At 35.9% G+C, this 20,484-nt stretch overlaps 1 protein-coding gene across 6 annotated transcripts in view; it reads left to right on the forward strand.

Annotated features, from left to right (window-relative positions):
- Positions 1-677: 677 nt before the first annotated feature.
- The window catches only part of LOC145945730 (uncharacterized), a 262,355-nt gene continuing 242,548 nt past the window's right edge, over positions 678-20,484 (forward strand). For 3 of the 6 annotated variants that reach the window (XM_083054898.1, XM_083054896.1, XM_083054897.1), the window contains exons 1-2: positions 10,487-11,648; positions 14,561-14,725. In XM_083054898.1, the coding sequence (XP_082911024.1) occupies positions 14,651-14,725 (75 nt within the window). In that variant the 5' untranslated portion in view covers positions 10,487-11,648; positions 14,561-14,650. Of the gene's footprint in view, positions 1,340-1,552; positions 1,593-9,783; positions 9,799-10,486; positions 11,649-14,560; positions 14,726-20,484 lie in introns of those variants that run through there. The other 3 variants (XM_083054894.1, XM_083054893.1, XM_083054895.1) reach the window with 3 other exon arrangements.

A 20,484-nucleotide genomic window follows, 5' to 3' on the forward strand; every position in this document is an offset into this window, starting at 1 on the left:
AAGCAGTGGTATCAACGCAGAGTACTGAATGCGCAAATGCGGAACACGTCACGACAACATCGCCAAGTTCACAGTGGTGGGGGGCGCTGAGCCGAGCTCGGACGTGCGCCGTACGCCGCGACCGCCGCCATTTCGAGTGCAACCTTGGCGTGCTTCGCGTCCCGTAACTGGCAGTACCAGTCTTGCACCAGTACTGCTGTTTTTAGGTGTATTTCCGGTTGTTCACGATCGACGTTGTACGCTCATCGCCGGTCTGCGACAGTACGAGTGCGAGTTTAGTGTTTTTGCGTGCTTAATTATCGTATAAATCCGATCGCGTCGCGAAATTACACGTCCGTGCGATGTGTGATGTCGATTACACGATTTGTAAAAGTACTAAACTCTAAACTAAAAAGTAAAAAGTAAAAACACTAAACTCGCACTCGTATTGTCGCGGGCCGGCGATGAATGTGCAAACGTTGATCACGAACACTCGAAAATTAATCTAACAGACAGACTTGTGCCAGTTACGGGACGCCAAGGTCGCAAAGTCGGTATAGTGGTTCGGCTCGGCTCGGCTCGGCTCGGCTCGGCTCGGAGCTCGGCGCAGCGGCCCGGGCAATCCCCACCACTGTGAACTTGGCGATCTTGTGACGTGTTGCGCGTTTCGTTACTGGCAGTTGCAGGTTGCAGTCAGTACTGGTGTTGTTAGATGCATTTTCGGTTCGTGATGAACGTTTGCGCGCTCATCGCCGGTCCGCGACAGTACGAGTGTGAGTTTAGTGTTTGTACGTGCTTAATTATCGTATAAATCTGATCGCCTCGCGCACCGAAATCGTCTACCGACATCGTGATCGCGATTGCACGGGCGAGTCCGTTACGCGAACGACGCCATTACATGTATGTACCCGAGTCCATGTACACGGGCGGATCGAATTACCTGCTGCGTTTTCGACTAGAATTTCCGGAGTTTTTCGGCATCCTCGATCCGCGATTTCCATGTCGATTTCTACGTTGAATTGTGAAATATAGAACATAGTGAAATATAGTGCTCATTTCTTGGAATATCGGCGACTCCTGGTTGCGTCGCGGGGGAGTCGCCGCATCATCGTCGTTCGATGAGGCCTTCCGATAAGAGGGCCTTGAAAAAAGCGGCGACGCGAAAACAGAGCATCGGTTTTATTCGCGCGCGAATAAGCTCTCGCGATTCTCGCGTTTTACCGGAACGCGTCGAAAATGTAATATCTAAAATCCAGGCGTCGCCGCGCGTCGGGAACGAAAAAAAGTAACGCGAGTGTTTCGAAACTTCTACGAGGAGGAGGCCCGGGGTGGCATCGGGCAACGGCAGAGCAACCATGCGGTAAGCAGATTATAATTAAAAGAAATTTATATAATATTATATAAATATGTAAATAAAATATATAAAAATATAAATATATAATTTATATAATATATATATATATATATATATATATACATTATACATATATATAATTTATATAAATTTATTGTTTAAATTTTTATTTTGTATAATATACCTATACATATAATTTGTGTATTTTATATCTTATAGAAGATCAACGCTTTGTACTATAGAGCTCCGCACTGTATCGGTGAGTGTATTGCATGTATACATATATGTATAACATTATACCTGTATATGTAGATTAATCGCCAGAAATTAAATTGAGCGCAATTCCAATAAAGGAATTAAGAAATTATACGTTAACTTTATATAAAAAAGATTTAAGAAAATATATGTTAACTTTTTCGTTAAAACAATGAAATACATAATTTTCTTTAAAATAAAAAACTAAAAAATATATGACAAGCAAATAAAAGTGTTAAATATATTCTCGTTTTTTTTTGTTCGTGTACATTTACATATTCATGAACACGATTAAAACTTTCTGGCGATTATTTCTGTGTTATATATTAAAATAAATATTAAAATATATTGTGCTATTATGAAATGGTTTACTCTAGAAACAAAATAATTTCTGTTTGGTCCCGAAAAATTCGCAAAAACACAATGCAATATTTAAATATATACTGAAAATTAAAAAATAAAACAAAATGGTTTTGTATAGAAAAGTTGTTGATGTACAATATCAAATCTCCAAGAATGCTCTCAAAGAAAGTTTCAAACCTCAATCAAATATGATAGAATATTTTTATTTAATAATTAGTTTTTTAAAGTAATGTATAGGTAATTAATAATTATAATTAAAAATAAATGTTTAAAAAATTTTTTTAACGATTTGAAGCATTTTACAGTCAAATTTCTATTTTTTTCCGCTCGAAAGTGTGTGTAATATTTCTTCGATATTTTTATAACATAATTTATTGAAATCGAAGTCTGCTTGAACTAAATATGACGTTTTTGTCTAATTTTAGAATTTATTAGCCATCTAGAAAATATTTATCTTATAGTTAGTTATCGAAAGATCCGCATTTTATCTACCGAAAAAGACGAAATCGTTAAATGTTCTAGTTCGTGATAATTTGGAACATTTGCGATAATTTTTCTAAGAAATAAATCCGTGATCGTAATTTTTTGATATTACTAGGTCACCACATGGCACGCTACGCGCGCGCCATTCCTCGATTTTATATAAAAAAGAATTTTTATATAGAGTTTGTTTAAACTTGATTAATTTTTTTTGACAGAAATCAGCTGATTAAAACATTAATTTGTTAATTAAATTTTTAAATAATAGTTTATAATAAAAATTATAAAATAATATGTTTTAAATAAAAGGTTACAGTATTTTAAATGTTATATTATAAACATTAAAATAATAATATGTTTTAAATAATATGTTATAATTCTTTAAACTCGATTACAATTTTTGACAGTTATTAGCTGATTTCTGTCAAAAAATATTAATCGCAGAGGCATTATAAATTATAACATATTATTTACAACATATTACTATTTTAATATTTTTAACATATTATTATTTTAAAATTTAATTAGCAAATTAACGCTTTATTAATATTTTTTGACATACATCAGCTGATTAAAGCGTTAATTTACTAATTAAATTAACGCTTTAATCAGCTGATTATTAATTTACTAATTAAATTAAATTAATTTACTAATTAAATTAAATTAATTTTAAAATAATAATATGTTAAAAATATTAAAATAGTAATATGTTTTAAATAAAATGTTATGGTACTTTAAACTCGATTAATATTTTTTGACAGTTATCAGCTGATTTCTGTATCATTCTTTTTAACATAGAATCGAGGAATTGCGCTTGTGTTGTTCTAGTCCCTTTCTAAAAAAGGCATGTTAAATCGATTGTCGCAAGTATTAAATATTAAGTATTGCTTCTTTTTCGCGATGTTGATTAGCTGTTTCGATTTGCGTTGTGCGTTATATTCATATAGCATCGAGAGACTGTCGCGAGGGTTAGCAGTTTGACAGTTTATCCAAAATAAAATAAAATAAAATAATAATATGTTTTAAATAAAATATGTTTTATAATACTTTAAATTTGATTAATATTTTTGACAGTTATCAGCTGATTTCTGTCAAAAAATTAATCGCGGACAAAGTATATATTATAACATATTATATTATTTACTTACAACATATTATTATAATTAAAATAATAATATTTTGTAAGTAATATAATACGTTATACCTAATACTTTATTCACGATTAATATTTTTTGGCAGAAATCGGCTGATAACTGTCAAATATATAATATTAATCGAGTTTAAAGTATAATAAAATATCATTTAAAACATAATATTATTTTATTTAATTTTATTTTGAACAAACTGTCAAACTGTTACCCTCGCGATGACATTTCGATGCTACGAGAAATATAACACGCAACGCGAATCTTGATAGCCAATGAGCATCGCGGAAAAGCGACAACAATAAACTTCGATATATGCGAGTATCTTTACATATCTTTTTTAGAAAAGGATATACCAAACTATACAAGTCATACCTGGAAGTTGTCGCTGACGCAGACGCATATGTTTATTATCACTGCGCGTGCATAATCTTCAAAGAATTGTCAAGCGTAATAGTTTCGAAAGAAAAAAAGAAATATCCTTTGGGAATACTTGTTTTTAACGAGCGATAGCCATGCGCTTGTAACGATAAGTCTGCGCCTCCGCGCATTTGGCGAAAAAGAAATTGAATATTGAAAAAGAATATTAAAATGCTAGATAAATTATATAGTTTTTTCCATCTCTTTTGCTCTCTCTTTTTCCGCCACGTTTTTGTTTTCGTGTAAAAGTGCGTTTGATCGCGAGAGCGCCAAGTCATTAGCGACTGCGGTGTGTCATTTCGATCCAAGTCTCGGCGACGGTAATAAGTAATAATTAAATCTGCTCTCCCCGCGGAAAACAATCGACGTTCTCCTTCCCTCTTCTCCCCATAAGCGAGAAAATGCTTCACGCCGCTGCTCGTTATATACGAGCGAAATCGCCGCGACGGTAATTAAACGCGATCGTGTTGAGCGAATTGCATACATAATTAAATCCTAAGAACGAATATCCGATCTTTTTAAGACGCTCTATTGAGAGCTTACTGATTGTGAGAAGTGAATAAATTTATCAACATAAATCGTGTCAAGAAAATAATTGAATCGTTAACTTTATAAATACCATTTTTTATAATATTTCATAAATAGATAAATTTTCTCACAGTCACGCACTCTACTTACTACAACTATGAAAGATAAGACGAGGCTTTCATTCATTAATATTTTCTTTATACAATGAGATTGTCAGAGCTACATATTGTTAGTACACGTCCTTATAGCGCTTAAGGAAAGTCGCAAGCGAGCGGTGCGGCCAATCACCTTCCTTATCTTTAACGCGGCAAGGCCGCGGCGGGACCTCCGTATCTCGATCTCGAGACGGGCTTTTCTCGACGAGATTTCGAAATCTTGGTGTCTGACCGGTTTTCTTTCTTCCGGATAAAACTGTTCGATCGACTCTCAATTAGTAGCGCACACGCACGCACGCGCGCACGTGTCAATTGCAAGATGAAGCGGCTACTATACATATACATTTCGTACATCCGCGAAATGCAGCCGTAATGACATGTTTTCAAATATCGTTAGTACATTACCAAGAGATATATCATACTTGCAATATAGTAATATACGCAAATGAACAAATAATATGTATATAAAAGTAGTTGCATTCGCGTAACATTAAATGTATGTCTCGGTTTACTTTTTGTGATGATCTACCGATCTACCGATAATCATCTAACTCTCTGTTTTTTTCACGGCTACATGTGCGGCTGATTAAAAATAAGGGGGGGGGGAGGGGAAATACCGACACGGCTATTCGCCAGAAAGAAACGAAACAGCGGTGCTCGAGTTATGAAATATTAATATTATCTAAGAGCGTTTCTCCTTTTCTCTATTTTATCACGGTATACGTTGATTAGATTATTAATATACATATAGCGCGGGAGAGAGAGCGCATATTTCAAATGACGTCTCGTTCAACAACAATCATTTCCTCGGTGCGATTTGCTCTCTCCTTAACTACGTCGAGACTATGTGGAAGACGTCGAGGAGAAAGTGTAACTGTTAAAGTAATAGTAACGACGTCGCTGTGTAATCGGGATTGCACGTGCAAACGTTTCCGATAGTTGTCGGCAAACTCGATTCCGTTTCTTTAATGTCCGAATGTTTCGTCGTTGAAATTTTGTATTTTCTAATTCACTCGGAGAAATGTGTGGAAGAGAATCTCTCAAAGCGGAGTTTCTGGAACGCACGAGTCTGAAAGCGAGGCTCTTTAATGTAAGATACTTTTAATTATTCGCGATAATCATCGAGATATATAAATGATACAATTAACGTAATTGACGTCGATTGCACCATTCGTTAATTAAGAAACAAATTAAACAAATGATGAAACATTATCCCTTATGTGAATTCTTTGATATATACTTATATATATGTAAATATAATTATTTCTCATCTCCTTCCTCCTCGCTTCCTAAATTTCATGACAAATGAGAAAAAAATTTGTCATTGACGCAAAAAATTATATATAAGATATATATAAAGGGGAAATTTGATTTTTTCTCATTTGCATCTTCATCAGCCTGGAGATTAATCCGATTCTCGTCGCCGTATAATTAATGTGTACGGTGTCCCGTGCGTAATAATTAAAGCGAGGCATCAATCGCGCGGTTGTATAAAGCTTAAGATTCCTGACCAGATCCGATCGGGTTCATTGGGGGGATTCCAAATTTCAAATATGAAAATATTGACAGACAGCGACGTACATCGGTAATTTGCACTGGGTGCCCGAAAAATAACGATTCCATCAGACGAGTAACACCGCAAGATTCTAAAAAATCGGCGATTTTCTCGAGTTCTATGTGCGAGAAATCCAAAATTTTTAAAGTTAAAATGTATATTGGAAAGCGACAATTAATCAGCAATTAATTATTTTGCTCTAAATAAAGGTTGTCGGCGATAAAAGTGGCAAAGAGATATAAATAAAGTATTTGTATTGTCTTTTTATTTTTTATAATTTGTTTCCATTATATGGAATATTCGATGAATCAAGAGAGATGCTCTATTTCGTTCACTCTGTATAAAAGACGGGAACCTACTTGGCTCGCGGACGGTACTTTCATCCGCCAAGTGAAAGCAATATGAAAGTGCCTGATTGTAAAGTAGAAAGGTGAAATGTACGATAAAAAGACGATGTGCCGTTACGTGTGCGTGTGTACCGGTCGACCCATTTGAGATTGCGACGAGAGACGGTGGAGGAGAGAGAGAAAAGGAAGGGGATGAGATCGATTGCGAATGGAGATTGCGTTGCAGGAAGCCCTTGATTTCGGTGTCTAAGGACAAGGACAGGTCGACATTTGTCCTTAGCGAAAAAAATTAATCCCTTGTCTTTACAATTGTCGATTCGCGAAATAAAAACAAGAGCGAAATTTTATCACGCGAAGTAATTGAAGGAGGAAAACGTTATTGGAGCGAATCTCCCTCCCTCTCTCTCTCTCTATTTTGTGTGTGCATCGTGGTAAATATAAAAATTTGCCGAGAGCGCATAACTGCTAAATTGTTCAATTGTTGTAATACCGCTATCGTGTATCGATAATGAATTATCTCGATGAGATTATTTCATTCCGGCATGGGTCAGCACGGTGCGATAACTCTTACATCTCTTTGAGATGAAGCTTTTGCATAAAGTTGGTGGAACAATGATGCAGGAAGGAAAAGAGGAAGAAGAGAATCGCGCGAGATGCATTAAAAGTTTATGGCTTTGCTTCAACTTGGAAATATCTCGTTTTAATTTGTGCATTAAATGTCATTTAAAATTGTTTAATGAATTGCGAAGTAACTGTGTAACGACACGCGGAGAGAGGAAGAGTTAAGATATGAATGACATTTTGATTCCGCTGCAGCGGTACAAGAGGTGAGAGGTCAAAGCAATGATTTGATCGTTGACGCGTTCACGCCCCTGCTGCTTTTTATCTACGATTCAGTAATGTCGCCATCGTATGCATATCTTTATGCAAGCGAGTTTATTTTTGCAGCGTTGCGGACGAATCGTAACAAGAGTTTTCTATAACAGTTTTCCAAGTCGACAAGTTGTTTTTAATCCAAGTTGACTTTGCAATTTTACAGTAATTTTATCTTTTGAAATTTTTTTATAAAGGGATAAAGTTAATTTTTAAATATATTAAAATGTTGAAGAAAACAAATATCTGGTAGACTTTAATGAAATTTTTTTTATTTATGAAAGTTGCAGCAACAATCAATTCTTAAACTATTACTATTTTTTACTTGCATTTATTTTTCATAATGTAATCTATTCTCATGAAGAAGAAATTGATTTGATTGATTGATGTATCGTTAATTAATCGATTACGAAAGATTACTGGAATACGAAATTGAAAAGGCTTTTTCTATTCGCTCGACCAACAACTTAATCGACTTGAACGTAATTTCGGTGTAACTTGAGCATATAATCAATACTCACGTATTAGAGACAGGAAATCTTAAACCACTGGAGAAAGTAGCTTTTGCAGCTACTCGGCAATGTATACATATCGCTACTGCACGCGTGCAGCTTGCTAAAAATCTAAATAAAACAGCTCCTCTTTTTGTTTCTCTTGGCTATACGTGATCGCATCGAGATGCCCCTTTCTTTCTTCGTAATCCATAAGCGCAGCATCAACGATTCGCGTTCTTTTTATTATGTATTTTTGACTTTAACATCTTGGATGTAATTTGAGTTATTTCTATGAGATTTAACCTTCTGCAATAAAATTAACAAAGTTTTAATTTGACTAAATGCGCAAAAATTCTCTTTTTATAATTATTTTTTTTCTGACGAAATATTTATCAATCATTAAAAAAGCTACAGTGATGATATTGATGACATGCGTATAAATTAAATATTTGAATCTATCATAGGAAGTAATAAGACAGTCGCGTAATTCGAAAGGCAATGGATGCGCTTCTTATTATTTATTTCTTACCTCGATCATATAGGCATCATCATCATCATCATCGTCGTTGGTTATTCAAGCTATTTATACTCTTACCATTATCGGCTGTATTTTTGCGTGACGTTTCCATACTTTTCATGGATTGACTCGTTGCGATGTTTTTTTTTTTTTTTCATGTTGGACAGCGTGAGAACCGCATTCTCTGTTTGCAGTTTCGAAATCTTGTTTAATTAATTGACTTTGAATCACCGACCTCGCCAACAAGTGTTCAGATATAGTAAAGTTTTCATCATCTCTGGATGAATTGTGAATATAAATGAATGTAAATGCAGCATTTTCGGAGCGTCGCGTCGTGCGATTATAAGCGCGATCTTAAAAATGATAGACACGAGTCTTTATAATTATATATTCCACGCCCGTTTTCTTTGCCCGTTGTCGCTGCTCGCGCCACAGTCCACAGTCGTTTCCGTTTCGCGCGCAAACGGGGTAGACGCTATAGACGTGCCGTAATACCCTCTGCGATTCTCGCGACTTTTTACTCATCGAATACGTACCGCGAGTATGTAAATAAGGATTCGAAAATGTCGAAATAAGTGTAGTGCAATCGCCGCGTCATTTATATTTATTGTGATACGAGTGTAATGAGACGTAAAGTATGTGTCGAGTCGTCGTACCGCAGATTATTAAAATACTCTCACAATCAATATGACGTCGAAAGTCCTTACCGTTAGATTTGCGACCAAATCCTGTACAAGTATGTATCAATAATCATCGCGCAATTATTTATATCGCGAGAACCCGCATTCTCTATTCCGCAGTCTCACAATCAGAGCCTTGTTAGATAATCGATTTTGAACCACCGTCTTCGCCGACAAGTATTCAGATGTATATTGCAAAGGTTTTATCATCTTTGAATAAATATATATAAATTGTGAATATAATGCGACATTTAAAGCGTGGCGTCGGGTTAAGTCAGGTCGCGTCGCGTCGCGTCGCGCGATTGTAAGCGCGACTTAAAGACGATGGACACGAGTCCTTATAATTAGATCCCGCACCCGCCGTTGCTCGCGCTGTCGCGCCACAGTCGTTTTCGTTTCGCGCCCAAAAACATGTTCCGCGATCTTCGCGATTTTTTTACTCACCGAATACGCGTCGCGAGTGTAAATAAGTGTCGAAAATATCGAAATAAGTGTGGGTGAGATAGCCGCGTCATTTACATTTATCGTGATACCGAATATAATAAGATGTAAAGGTGAGTCTTGCGAGTAAAGTGTCGAACGCAGATATCGCATTAACCTCTTAATATGGCGCAGAAAGTTCTTGCTCTGCTAGATTTAATAAACTCTCACAAGTAAGTGTGTGCCAACGAATCATTGCGCAATTATTCTTACGCGTACTGGTTTCTTAAAATATATCACAATCGCGTTACATTCAAAACGTATCGAAATTTGTTGGATGCAATACAAAATTCTTTGCGAAACACTTGTAACAATTATTAGTTTTCATCTCAGAAATTTCAGCCACCTAGAAATAATCATCGAGCAATTATACCGGTATACTTATTTATTTGTCGAGATGTAATATATAATAATATGTTATATTCTCTCGTGATTCGAGTACTATAAATATTCATCGAGAGAGGTTATTTCTGTACGTAAAGTAGTCGCGAATCGTTGCAAATCGTCGTAAAATTTTCCACCTACACACAAATAATAGACATCCTTATTTATAGATATCTATTTATCGCGAATTTAATACGTAGAGAGTGTATTAAAATCAGTCTCGAATAATCCGATGAGTGAAATTGTTTCTAAAATCGTGAAAATTATTGTTTCTCTTTTATTAAATTCACCACTATTTAATTGTAAATACAAATAAAATCACGCAATTATGTCGCTAATGGTCAGTAACGACTAATATTTTTTCGTACAAAATTGTTTTTAAAATTGAAAACAATTATTATTTCTCTTCTCATTAAATTTTAAATTTGCAAAAATAGTTGTGCAATATACATATTTATTCGTCGTATGGATATAACTACACGTATAATGTCGAGAATGTAAAGAATATTTCGACTGGTAATATATTCTTTCTAAAATCTAACAGAATGTACAATGTAATACACAATATGTGAATATGTGTATATGCGTATGTACTTTTCGTCGCTCGGCTGGATTCCGGGAATTTGACGACTCGCGAGGCTACCGAAGTTGTTGCTCTTCCCCCCTCCTTTTCCCACTTCGTGCTGACTTTGAAGGGCCAATAGTCTATCGAGCGAGCTAAGATAAGAGTGCGTGGCACGACTGGCACGATACACGATACACGATACTCGCTGCCAAGTAAAGTAGTGTGTGTTCCGGCGCGTTGCGTCCTAATAAAATCCGTGTGTGGCTTGTATATATATGTATTGTATATGTACGTCTTTATATTCGTCCAATATAACGCGATAAATTGTCGATAGTACGAAATATTTCGACGGACGATTTCATTTCTAAAATTTAATACGTGTACGTGTTTTGTTATTCGTTCGGTAAATCGATTCCTGGAATTTGACGATTCGCGAGGCGCAACCGAGACTTTCTTCTTACCTCCTCCTGCTTCCTTTCTTCTTCCTTCGAGTTGATATACGAAGGATCGTCATAATCGAATGAGCTGGCAATGAGATAAGCATTATTGGAGAGATTCGCGATCACATACATATATATGCATATAAAAGAATTTCCCCATCTTGCGATCGTTCGATCATCTAATAGAGATAGAGCAACAGGTTAGGTTAGGTTAGGTTAAGTATACATACAACTCTTCGTTCGGGATACATATTTCTTGTACAGACACACGCGCAGTATTGTAAAATTTTGAACTTAATCATTTATGAATATGTAAAATTTTGGCGTGTTACTTAAAATGTGCAATTAATATATATATATATTGCGTCATTAATTTTTTTCGCAAGTTGAATCAAAACGTATATGTATATTAATAATTATATATTTTGTCGGGAGTGTCGAATTTGTATCGCGCAAATATTGACAAATGTCGGGAGTGTCGAATTTCTATCGTGCATGTTTTTTCGCGAGTGAGTGTCTATCCATTCCCAAGGAAAATGGATTACGTCCTCCGACGAGTGTCCATCTGTGCCAAGGAAAAGGGATTAATTGACACAATTGGAAACATGCTGAGAGGACAAATAGCGATTGATGAGTAAATCTGTTTGCTATATATGTATATGCATACATAATATACATATTCTTTAATTTTTTTATTTATTTAATCAATTCTCAATAATAATTATCTTTTGGTCATATATGTTTATTAGGTACATAATTTTTTTTTTATATATTTTCTATATTTTTTTACACGTGCAGTTAGATAGTTTTACATATTAAAATGAACATATCTTGGTAATTATTTATAAAAATTTACATCTCAGATTGCTTTTTTAATTTTCACACATGTACATACATCATTGAGTAAGTAGATTTCTGAATCACATGCGCTTTGAATTATATTGCGGTCGCTTTTGGATTTATAATGCTTTAAAATATATCGCTATTTTATGCTCGATTATGAATAATCCTTTCATCATTTCAAACGTATTGTTTGTGCTATCTTTTTTTTTTTACATCTGTTATATTTAAGTACATACGTCAGTTTATATAAGTACCTCGATAAGTACGTACATTACATATATGATGAACGTTTTAGCTTGAACTTTAAGAATAAATTAAGACACTGTCGTATTTTCGAAATAAAATAAAACTGAATTTCGTTTTACACAGAGAATGGAGAATAATCCAGAGAGAGGGGAGGGGGTTAATCTTGACTTATTTTATGCAGAAAATACGCGTGCGCGGGATATTGAACTTTTAAACTGGATAAAAATTGTTGTATTTTAAAACGTTACATATCTTTGGAATGAGAAGCGATCCTCGCATTTTAATTCAAAGTACACATGTCCTAAAAACTATTTTTCAATATACACCAAATAATTCGTGAGGTTTAATATGTTTTATGAATAATTGTCATTGTGTCTCCAATTTTTATTACACACACACACACACACACACACACACACACACACACACACACACACACACACACACACATGTATAGGATTAGTGAGTCTTATTTTATTCCACTATTCTTTCATTGAAATAATTGATGATTCGTTATATTACATATCTTCGTTAATATTACACTATTAGATTAAAGCAGATTTTTTATCTCAATATTAATAACAATAACAAGTTTCGCTCGCTTAAAAAAATAAAATATGAACAATTTTCGAACAAGCGAGCGGCTCGCTTGAATACAGATAAGATTTGTCGGGATAAAAGACAAGATATTAAACCGTCCCGCACGGGGACATACTTATCGTCTATTTTTCACCAACGATCGCTTATCGGTACATGCGCGTCTCGTGTGCCTCGTTTAACCACCGATATTTTGCGACACCGGAAATACTCGCTTTTATCATTTGCATTCCTGCAGCAGTGATGCAGAGTGCGCTGCGTCTTATCGCGAGTCACGTTGCACGATGAATTAATTCTCTTCAATCATTATCTCTTATTATAGTACCATTTATAAAACATGTGTACAAAATGAATAATTAAATTGAAATAAATAAAAAAAACCTATTCACACATTTATACAATGAAAATGTTGAATAGATGCGATGTAATATAAATATTTTTTATTTATTTAACTATATAATTTATAAAAAAATATCCAAATGTGTTATATATTTTTGAAAACTTGAGCGCGAAACGCATGCCAGCGGATCTTTTTCGTATAATAAAATCGCACGTGTTTAATTGACGAGAAGACCGACAGAGATTTTTTTTTTTCGAAAGTTTCGCAATTCCAGCAAACGGAGATCGCGCGCGCAAGCGCGAAGAGAGCTTTTGGAATCGGAAAAGTAGGTCAACCAAGCACGTGTATAGCAAACTCGACCGAGTTCGAGGTCGTCCGTTACATAACACAAATATATTAGCTATATATTATTTCTCTCTCTCTCTCTCTCTCTCTCTCTCTCTCTCTCTCTCTCTCTCTCTCTCTCTCTCTCTCTCTCTCTCTCTCTCTCTCTCTCTCTCTCTCTCTCTCTCTCTCTCTCTCTCTCTCTCTCTCTCTCTCTCTCTCTCTCTCTCTCTCTCTCTCTCTCTCTCTCTCTCTCTCACTCTCACTGGGACCGGGCTAGATCCTGTTAAAGCCGATATACAACATCAAAATATACCTTATCGCAATAGAGTAACGTATAAAATATTATAGTATAAATTGTTGTAACGCTATACGATTACAAACTGTGCGAGTTTTCTGTGTGGAAAGAGATTATCGAATAGAAATCATAGAAATCATGTCTGCGATTTAATTTTATATCTATTTTTTTTGCTGATTTCTCTTACTTTGAGTAACGCTCGTTGCTTGTCGAAACGAAAGAGGCATAATAATTTCGCGATCTCTTCTTCTCCCCCTCTCTTTCTCTTTTATATTCGATATCGAAATCTCTCGCTGCTGCTCGTTCTAATGCCATTGTACAAAGATAAAACTTGATAATCTGCAACTGTACAACCCATCTCTCTCGACGCGACTCGTCGGCCAATTATTTGCGTACGGCCAATCTGCTGATTTATTCTTCGTTACGAGATAATCTCATTTCCGACGAAATGCTAGCGGCGCAATCTAATTATCAACCGCCGCGTATTTCCTCTCCTCGGCCAACGACCGTCCAATTAATTCCCTGTTTTCGAATCTGCGCTAATTTATCGACTACCTCGACCCTCCGTACATTTGTCGTATTTAGCCTTATTCTCTCATAGACGTTTGATTAAAAAAAATTGATTTTATCTCATAGCTGGTGTTTTATAAATCTATATTTTCTGCTAATTATTGTATTTTATTTCAACGCGCTTGTCGTTTTCTTACACGATTCGTCTTTAAATAAATATCGATCACAAATGAGAAAAAATTGATATTATTTTATTAAATTATTTAATTAAATTTATTTATCTATTTATTATCTGTCGTTAATTCTAGCTTACATATTTATATTGTATATGTTATAATGCGAAATAATAAGATTATTCTAATATATGTATGTATTTTATTTGTTACAGGTATAGCATTGCGATTCACGCGTCGTGTCGAGAGTGCCGTGTAAAGTGTCGGGCGATCGAAATTATTCGTGTTTTCGCGAGTGTCCGTGAATGCTACGAAGGACCAAGAGAGGAAGAGGAGGCCCGAGAGTGCTGTGTACTACAACTCCGCTATTGCACGTATCGGTGAGTGAGTAATTGTTTATTTTATAACATTTCTATAACGGTAATAAGCTTCACACACATCTTTTTCATGACTTTATAATTACCAAATTAATTTCTCAGATATTATGTTTGGTCTTTTAATTTTTGACGCAAAATATTATATAAGAATCCGAATATTACTCGTTCGTGTGAAAATAAGTCACACATTGCGGAATCAATTGCCGATTATTTTCGTCTTACTTGTTGCGAGAGATTTTTTTCGTGCTTTATATGTTGGGAGAATCTAGAGATTCGTTGCATCAAAAAGAATGCATCGCCCAAAAAAGAATGTAGACGCACAATCGATCGAGGCATCGAGGAAAATTTCTCGATCGATTTTAAAGACCTTTATATTTAGAGAGAAAAACGGTGCTTCTTTTTTCTTCAATAATAAACTTTAAACCGGATGCCCTAAAAAAGATCTAGCGGGTTTGTTCGCGTTCGATCGATTTCTCCTGCATCCGTCGATCATTGTGCGGCCGTCTTTGTATCCTTTGCGCGTATAAGATTGGGGGAAAAGGCGCATTGTGCACTGGAATATGTTACGAGATGCAAAATAATCGGGTGTTTGTCTCGTGTTACGTTTCGTGACGCAGCATAACGGGAAATGCTCTTCTAATTTAGATCCTTTTGACACGAATGAGATCAAATTAAACCAGTTTCTCAAAATCTCGTATCGTAAAAGCGAGATAATTAAACATTAATCGCAGATTGTATTTGTCGGTTTAAACCGTATTTGAACATTTTTACCTCTTATTATAATTTGTGTAGCATTGTATTTCTCTCTCTCTCTCTCTCTCTCTCTCTCTCTCTCTCTCTCTCTCTCTCTCTCTCTCTCTCTCTCTCTCTCTGTACGTGTAATTTATATACACTATTTGTATAGCATTCGAAATCAATTTTCAAACTTTTAGCATTGAAAGAGAAAATGCTCGAAAAAAGACGAGATTTTAAGGAAAGATTTGCATCTCTTTATTATTACTGAATCATCTCTCGACGTTATTTTATTTAAGTAAGTCATAATTTTTTATTGCGAAATTTTTGATATCGAGATACAATTTTTGATACGAGATACCGCGAACAAAGATAACAATTGAGAACAAGCATCGTAAAATGCGATTGCACATTTGCGGTGCAACGCTTCATGGTATTTGCATATAAAAGAATCGTTGCAATTGCAGAACGTTGGAAGAAAATAATCTACACAAATTGGATCATCGCATTCCTTATAGATAAGTCGATTATTAACCGCGATTTTTCCGAATTAAAATTAATACGTCTTAATAGGTCTTTTACAAATAAAAATAAAAATAATGATAAATAAAATCTATACATCTCGCGGAGATTTTTTTATCGTAGAATAATATGTATTTAAATTTTCTGGTTACTATAAAAAAATTAAATAATTTGGAATTGCATATCTCTCGTCATGTCTATATCTGAATCTGAAAATTTTTTTTTGGCATAATAAGAGAACTATTATATATATAATTTTTTAAAATTTTAATTCTGTATTATATGTATATTTTTACACATATGTATTTTTTAGGTCAGTAATATTTTATAAATATCTGATGCACATTGTAAAATGTCAAGTCAATCGCCAAGTTAGAAAAGCTCGATATTATACATATTTTGAGTAATAGCTTGCTAATCTATATCTATCTTGAAATGACAAAATTATCTTGCGATTATTGTTCGTTTGATTCGGTGCTCTGGTTCGAGCATTCTCTGAATGGTTTGCGAAGAGCAGCTCGTCGGATAAAAAGCGAAGGAAAAGATGAGACAGATGAGAGCGGGCGGGGCGACAATTTCCGACGCAAATTGTTGTACGATGAATAGAATAATGCACAACTACATCGAGGAGGAGTAGTGAGAGAAGGAGAGGTAGAAATGAAGGGAGGAAGAAGCGAAGCGGTCGTAAGGCGAGACGACGACGCGAGATGCGACGCGACGCGACGCCGTAAGTGTGTCGTCGTGAAGAAGCGGTACACGCGACGGATCCTCTGTCATAATATATAGTTTCACAATAGCGCGGCTATCGAGGGCAGAACACCGTTAGCTCCCCTTCGTCGCTCTACTGGTACCGTGTTACCAGAGAGGAGGAGGCAGCGACGACGACGAGCCGCCTCGTCTCGGCAAGAAATCGCCTCGCTTCTCTCTCGCCGCTCCTCGTGTCACGTATATCTCTGATGCACATTACCGGTGTGCACAATCACGCGAATCTCGCGCCGACGACAATGATGGTGTTATCCTAGAATTGGAGCAGCCGCGATTGCTGTCGCTGTCGCGATTGCGCGGAAACAGGAAACGTTTTTTATTTACTTATCGAAACTTTCTTTTGCTTCTAGTCAAGATTGACATTAATTATAATACATTAACTGCAGGAATTTGACAATTATCCGCCCGGAGAAATTGAGAAATAAGATCTCTCCCCCCTTCCCCCTCTCTCTCTTCTTAAAATTTATAAACTGAAATTAAACGTACTTTTGACAATTTGAGGATATCTAGCACAAATTCTCATTATGAAATTAATTTTTATTTTTCGAAAAATATACAATCAAGTCTTTTAGATCATGTAATTAATATCGCAAAATGATTTGCGAGATGAAGCTTCCAAAATTTATTTTTTTTTTCTCGATATTTTAAGCCAAGGAAAGTTTTCTCTCTCGCGCGTCACTTTTTTACCAATTGTAAATTATAATATTAAAGAATTTTAATATCTTATCCGCAAAAGCGCGGGGGTATATGATGGATAAAACGCAACGAGTGTTATCGGTTCTCTCTTCCAACGCAATGCATAAGGTTAATGACACTCTATATATGACAGGCTGTTGCACATCCAGGATGTCCGCAGCGCGCGATAGAAATGTTGCGGCTGCAGCAGTATCCTGACGCCTGTCTGCGCTGTGTCGTCGTATCAGCATACAAGTGTATGTGTATGTGTGTGTCCCTTTTTCTCGGAAAACTAACCGCGATATATTTTCTCTCGACATCGAGAGCCCGCGCAATTTTCCTCATTGATGTAACAACTGCCTTGAATATTGTCCTGAAAATACTCCCTCTTCCGCGATTACTCATAAGATTTTCAAATTTGCGATTGCAAAATTAATATATATATATATGTATATACATATATTTGTCGTTTATACACACATTTTGTGTTTAAAGAATTATTATTATTACTATCAAAATGTGTGTAAAGTTAAATTTTAAAAAATTTTTATGATAACTATAAAGAAATTTTTCACGGATATCGATTTGATATGTGCGTTATATTGTCTCTTTCTTTCCTTTTTATACATTTTATTTTTTCATCCAAAGCTAGACATTGAAAAATTTCAATAAATAGATTGAATTTGCTGTCATTATTTTTCGCGCAATCAGGGATATTTCAAGGCGATATCTAGGCGTCTTTTCTATGAAGCGGCTGTTACATGGCACGCGCTAAAACTAGAATCGAATCGGAAAAAAAGGATGAGCTTCACGTGTATCCTTGCCGTGCAACGCTTTGTTTTCGAAGGTTGCTCACGAGGCTTATGCACGAGAGCTCGGCGAGTTATTTCTGTCCCGACACCCTCTTTCCTGTGCTGCTTGTCTCTATCTCTCTTGCCCTTCCCTCTCCTGATGTTGCCCTCCGATATCCCTCCTCGTCCTGCAACTGTGCCGGGCCGGGGTGCTGTCTCCCTTCTTCCGTTTTCTCGCCCTCTTCTCTCCGCCCATGTCTTGCCCTGCTCTTGCGTCATCGCCAACGTCTCGCCATAACCTTCCTCAAACGTTAAAAAGATCCGGCCATTGCTAGAAAATTTTACATTCAATATTCGAGAAATTGTATCTTTTTACGTGACAATAATTGCCACATTTTGTTTCGCCGGCGCAAAAAATTGATTGATTATTATGTTTTAACGTATATAATTTTTCACATTTTATTCACTTTTTTCTTGGAATGTCTGCGAATACAATCCGCGTCGCGTTCATGTTATTCGGTCGGGAAAATGCGTGTCGTTTGTTGAGGGGATAGCACAGATAATACGATCGATGAAGCTAAAAGTGCCATGCAATGTGAGTCATGTTGAAACTTGTGTGTGCGTATGAAACTTTGCAATCACATATCTAGCAAATATTTCAGCAAAGTACGTGCCACGTGTGTGATTCGTTCTAGGCAGCACTTTTTTCAAAGGAGCTTAATTTTTGTACATAAAAATCTACAGACATTTGTAACGACGAATTGTCGACTGTGCTTTAAACAAAGCGCTACAATGCACATTCGTATATAAGAAATTATAAATTCAAGTAATATGTATCGTGTACATAAACAATCTCGCTATCATTGATTGCAAACGATTTTAATTCCGTTCTTGTTCGTCCATAATTATTGCGCTAATCGCGATAAATTACACTCCGATGACAAAACAATAAACGACGTTCGTTGGAGCGTTTGAATGAAACTTACTCGCTTAATACAGTTTTAATGATATAATTATGGTAGAAGGACGCGATTAAAATGTTTATCGGAAAATTCTTGTCGCAATCTCACTAGATTATTAATCTTATCGCGTAAATATATGCACGTGCATCCTAGTTGTTCCGCAAATCTCGGAAAATCAATGTAGCAATAAATTAATTATTATTACGTTTAAGACAATTATCGATTGTCATGGCTGAAGCGGTCGTATTTTTCTGTGTCAAAAATGATTAACGTTATAAAAAAAAAAAAAAAAAAAAAAAAACGGATGATTAGTCATCTTTCGCAGTCACGTATGAAATCGAAGACAACGCGTGCGCGCGTGATTCTCATTTTATCCGGTTCTATTATATTCGCGGTAAACAGAGATGCGTACGTGACTCGAGTGACGTCATTGCAAAGTCAGAGTCCAGGTATCGTTTATACCTCATGCGAGTGGAACGAAACGGATTCGTGTAGATGTACACAGGCGATTAGTAACGTGAGCATAAAATTCATTACATAAGCCGCGCGGCTTATGACACCTCGGTAAGCGCGCACTGGCTTGTTGTAGGCTCGGCTTTAACACGCGGGAATCGCGGTGACACGAGAGGTACGCGCGCGGCATAATAGAATGAGTATGTGTGTGTGTGTTGTGTTATTTTTCCACATCGTGTTCGTTTCACCGTGCAACAATCGCGCCCGCCTGCATCTATTCTTGTCCGTGGAAGAACGGCGCGGCGTCTGCACACACGATAATAATGTAATAACGGCGCTTCCCCTATCCTCTTATCGCGAGATGTGGGCTACGGTCAAGTTTAGTTTAGTTATCGAACCGAGTAATAAGAGGGTTAATTAACCCTTCTATATATATATACACACATATATATATATAGGTCACAGTTCCTCAACAATACTTCTCTTGTAACGCTAAATTTCTCAAAATTATTTTTCCTTTATTTCAACTCTTGTAATTACAACTAATGCCTTTACTACGACACAAAATATTTATGCGGATTAAAAAAAAAAAAATAAAATAAAATAAAAAATATCTACGTTTATAAATCACTAGAATAAAAAATCGAAGATTGTTTGATTTATTGAGGGAAAAAGTTGGAAATTGTCGTGAAATGGCTTTCGTAAGATACAACTTTCGTCGCGAATCTGTCGGTGGACACTCTCTGAATGTTTTCGTCGTCATACGCACTGCATTACGTGGCTGTCAATCTCTCGTAATCAGGGATGGGGGGGGGGGACTGTACTCACCTCGGGGATTGCAAGGCGGGTACCCGACACCCGA

The sequence above is a fragment of the Prenolepis imparis genome, unplaced genomic scaffold, assembly GCF_030444845.1.
Source record: "Prenolepis imparis isolate NDT839.2.m4 unplaced genomic scaffold, iyPreImpa1.0 SCAF_14, whole genome shotgun sequence".
Taxonomy (NCBI): Eukaryota; Metazoa; Arthropoda; class Insecta; order Hymenoptera; family Formicidae; genus Prenolepis; species Prenolepis imparis.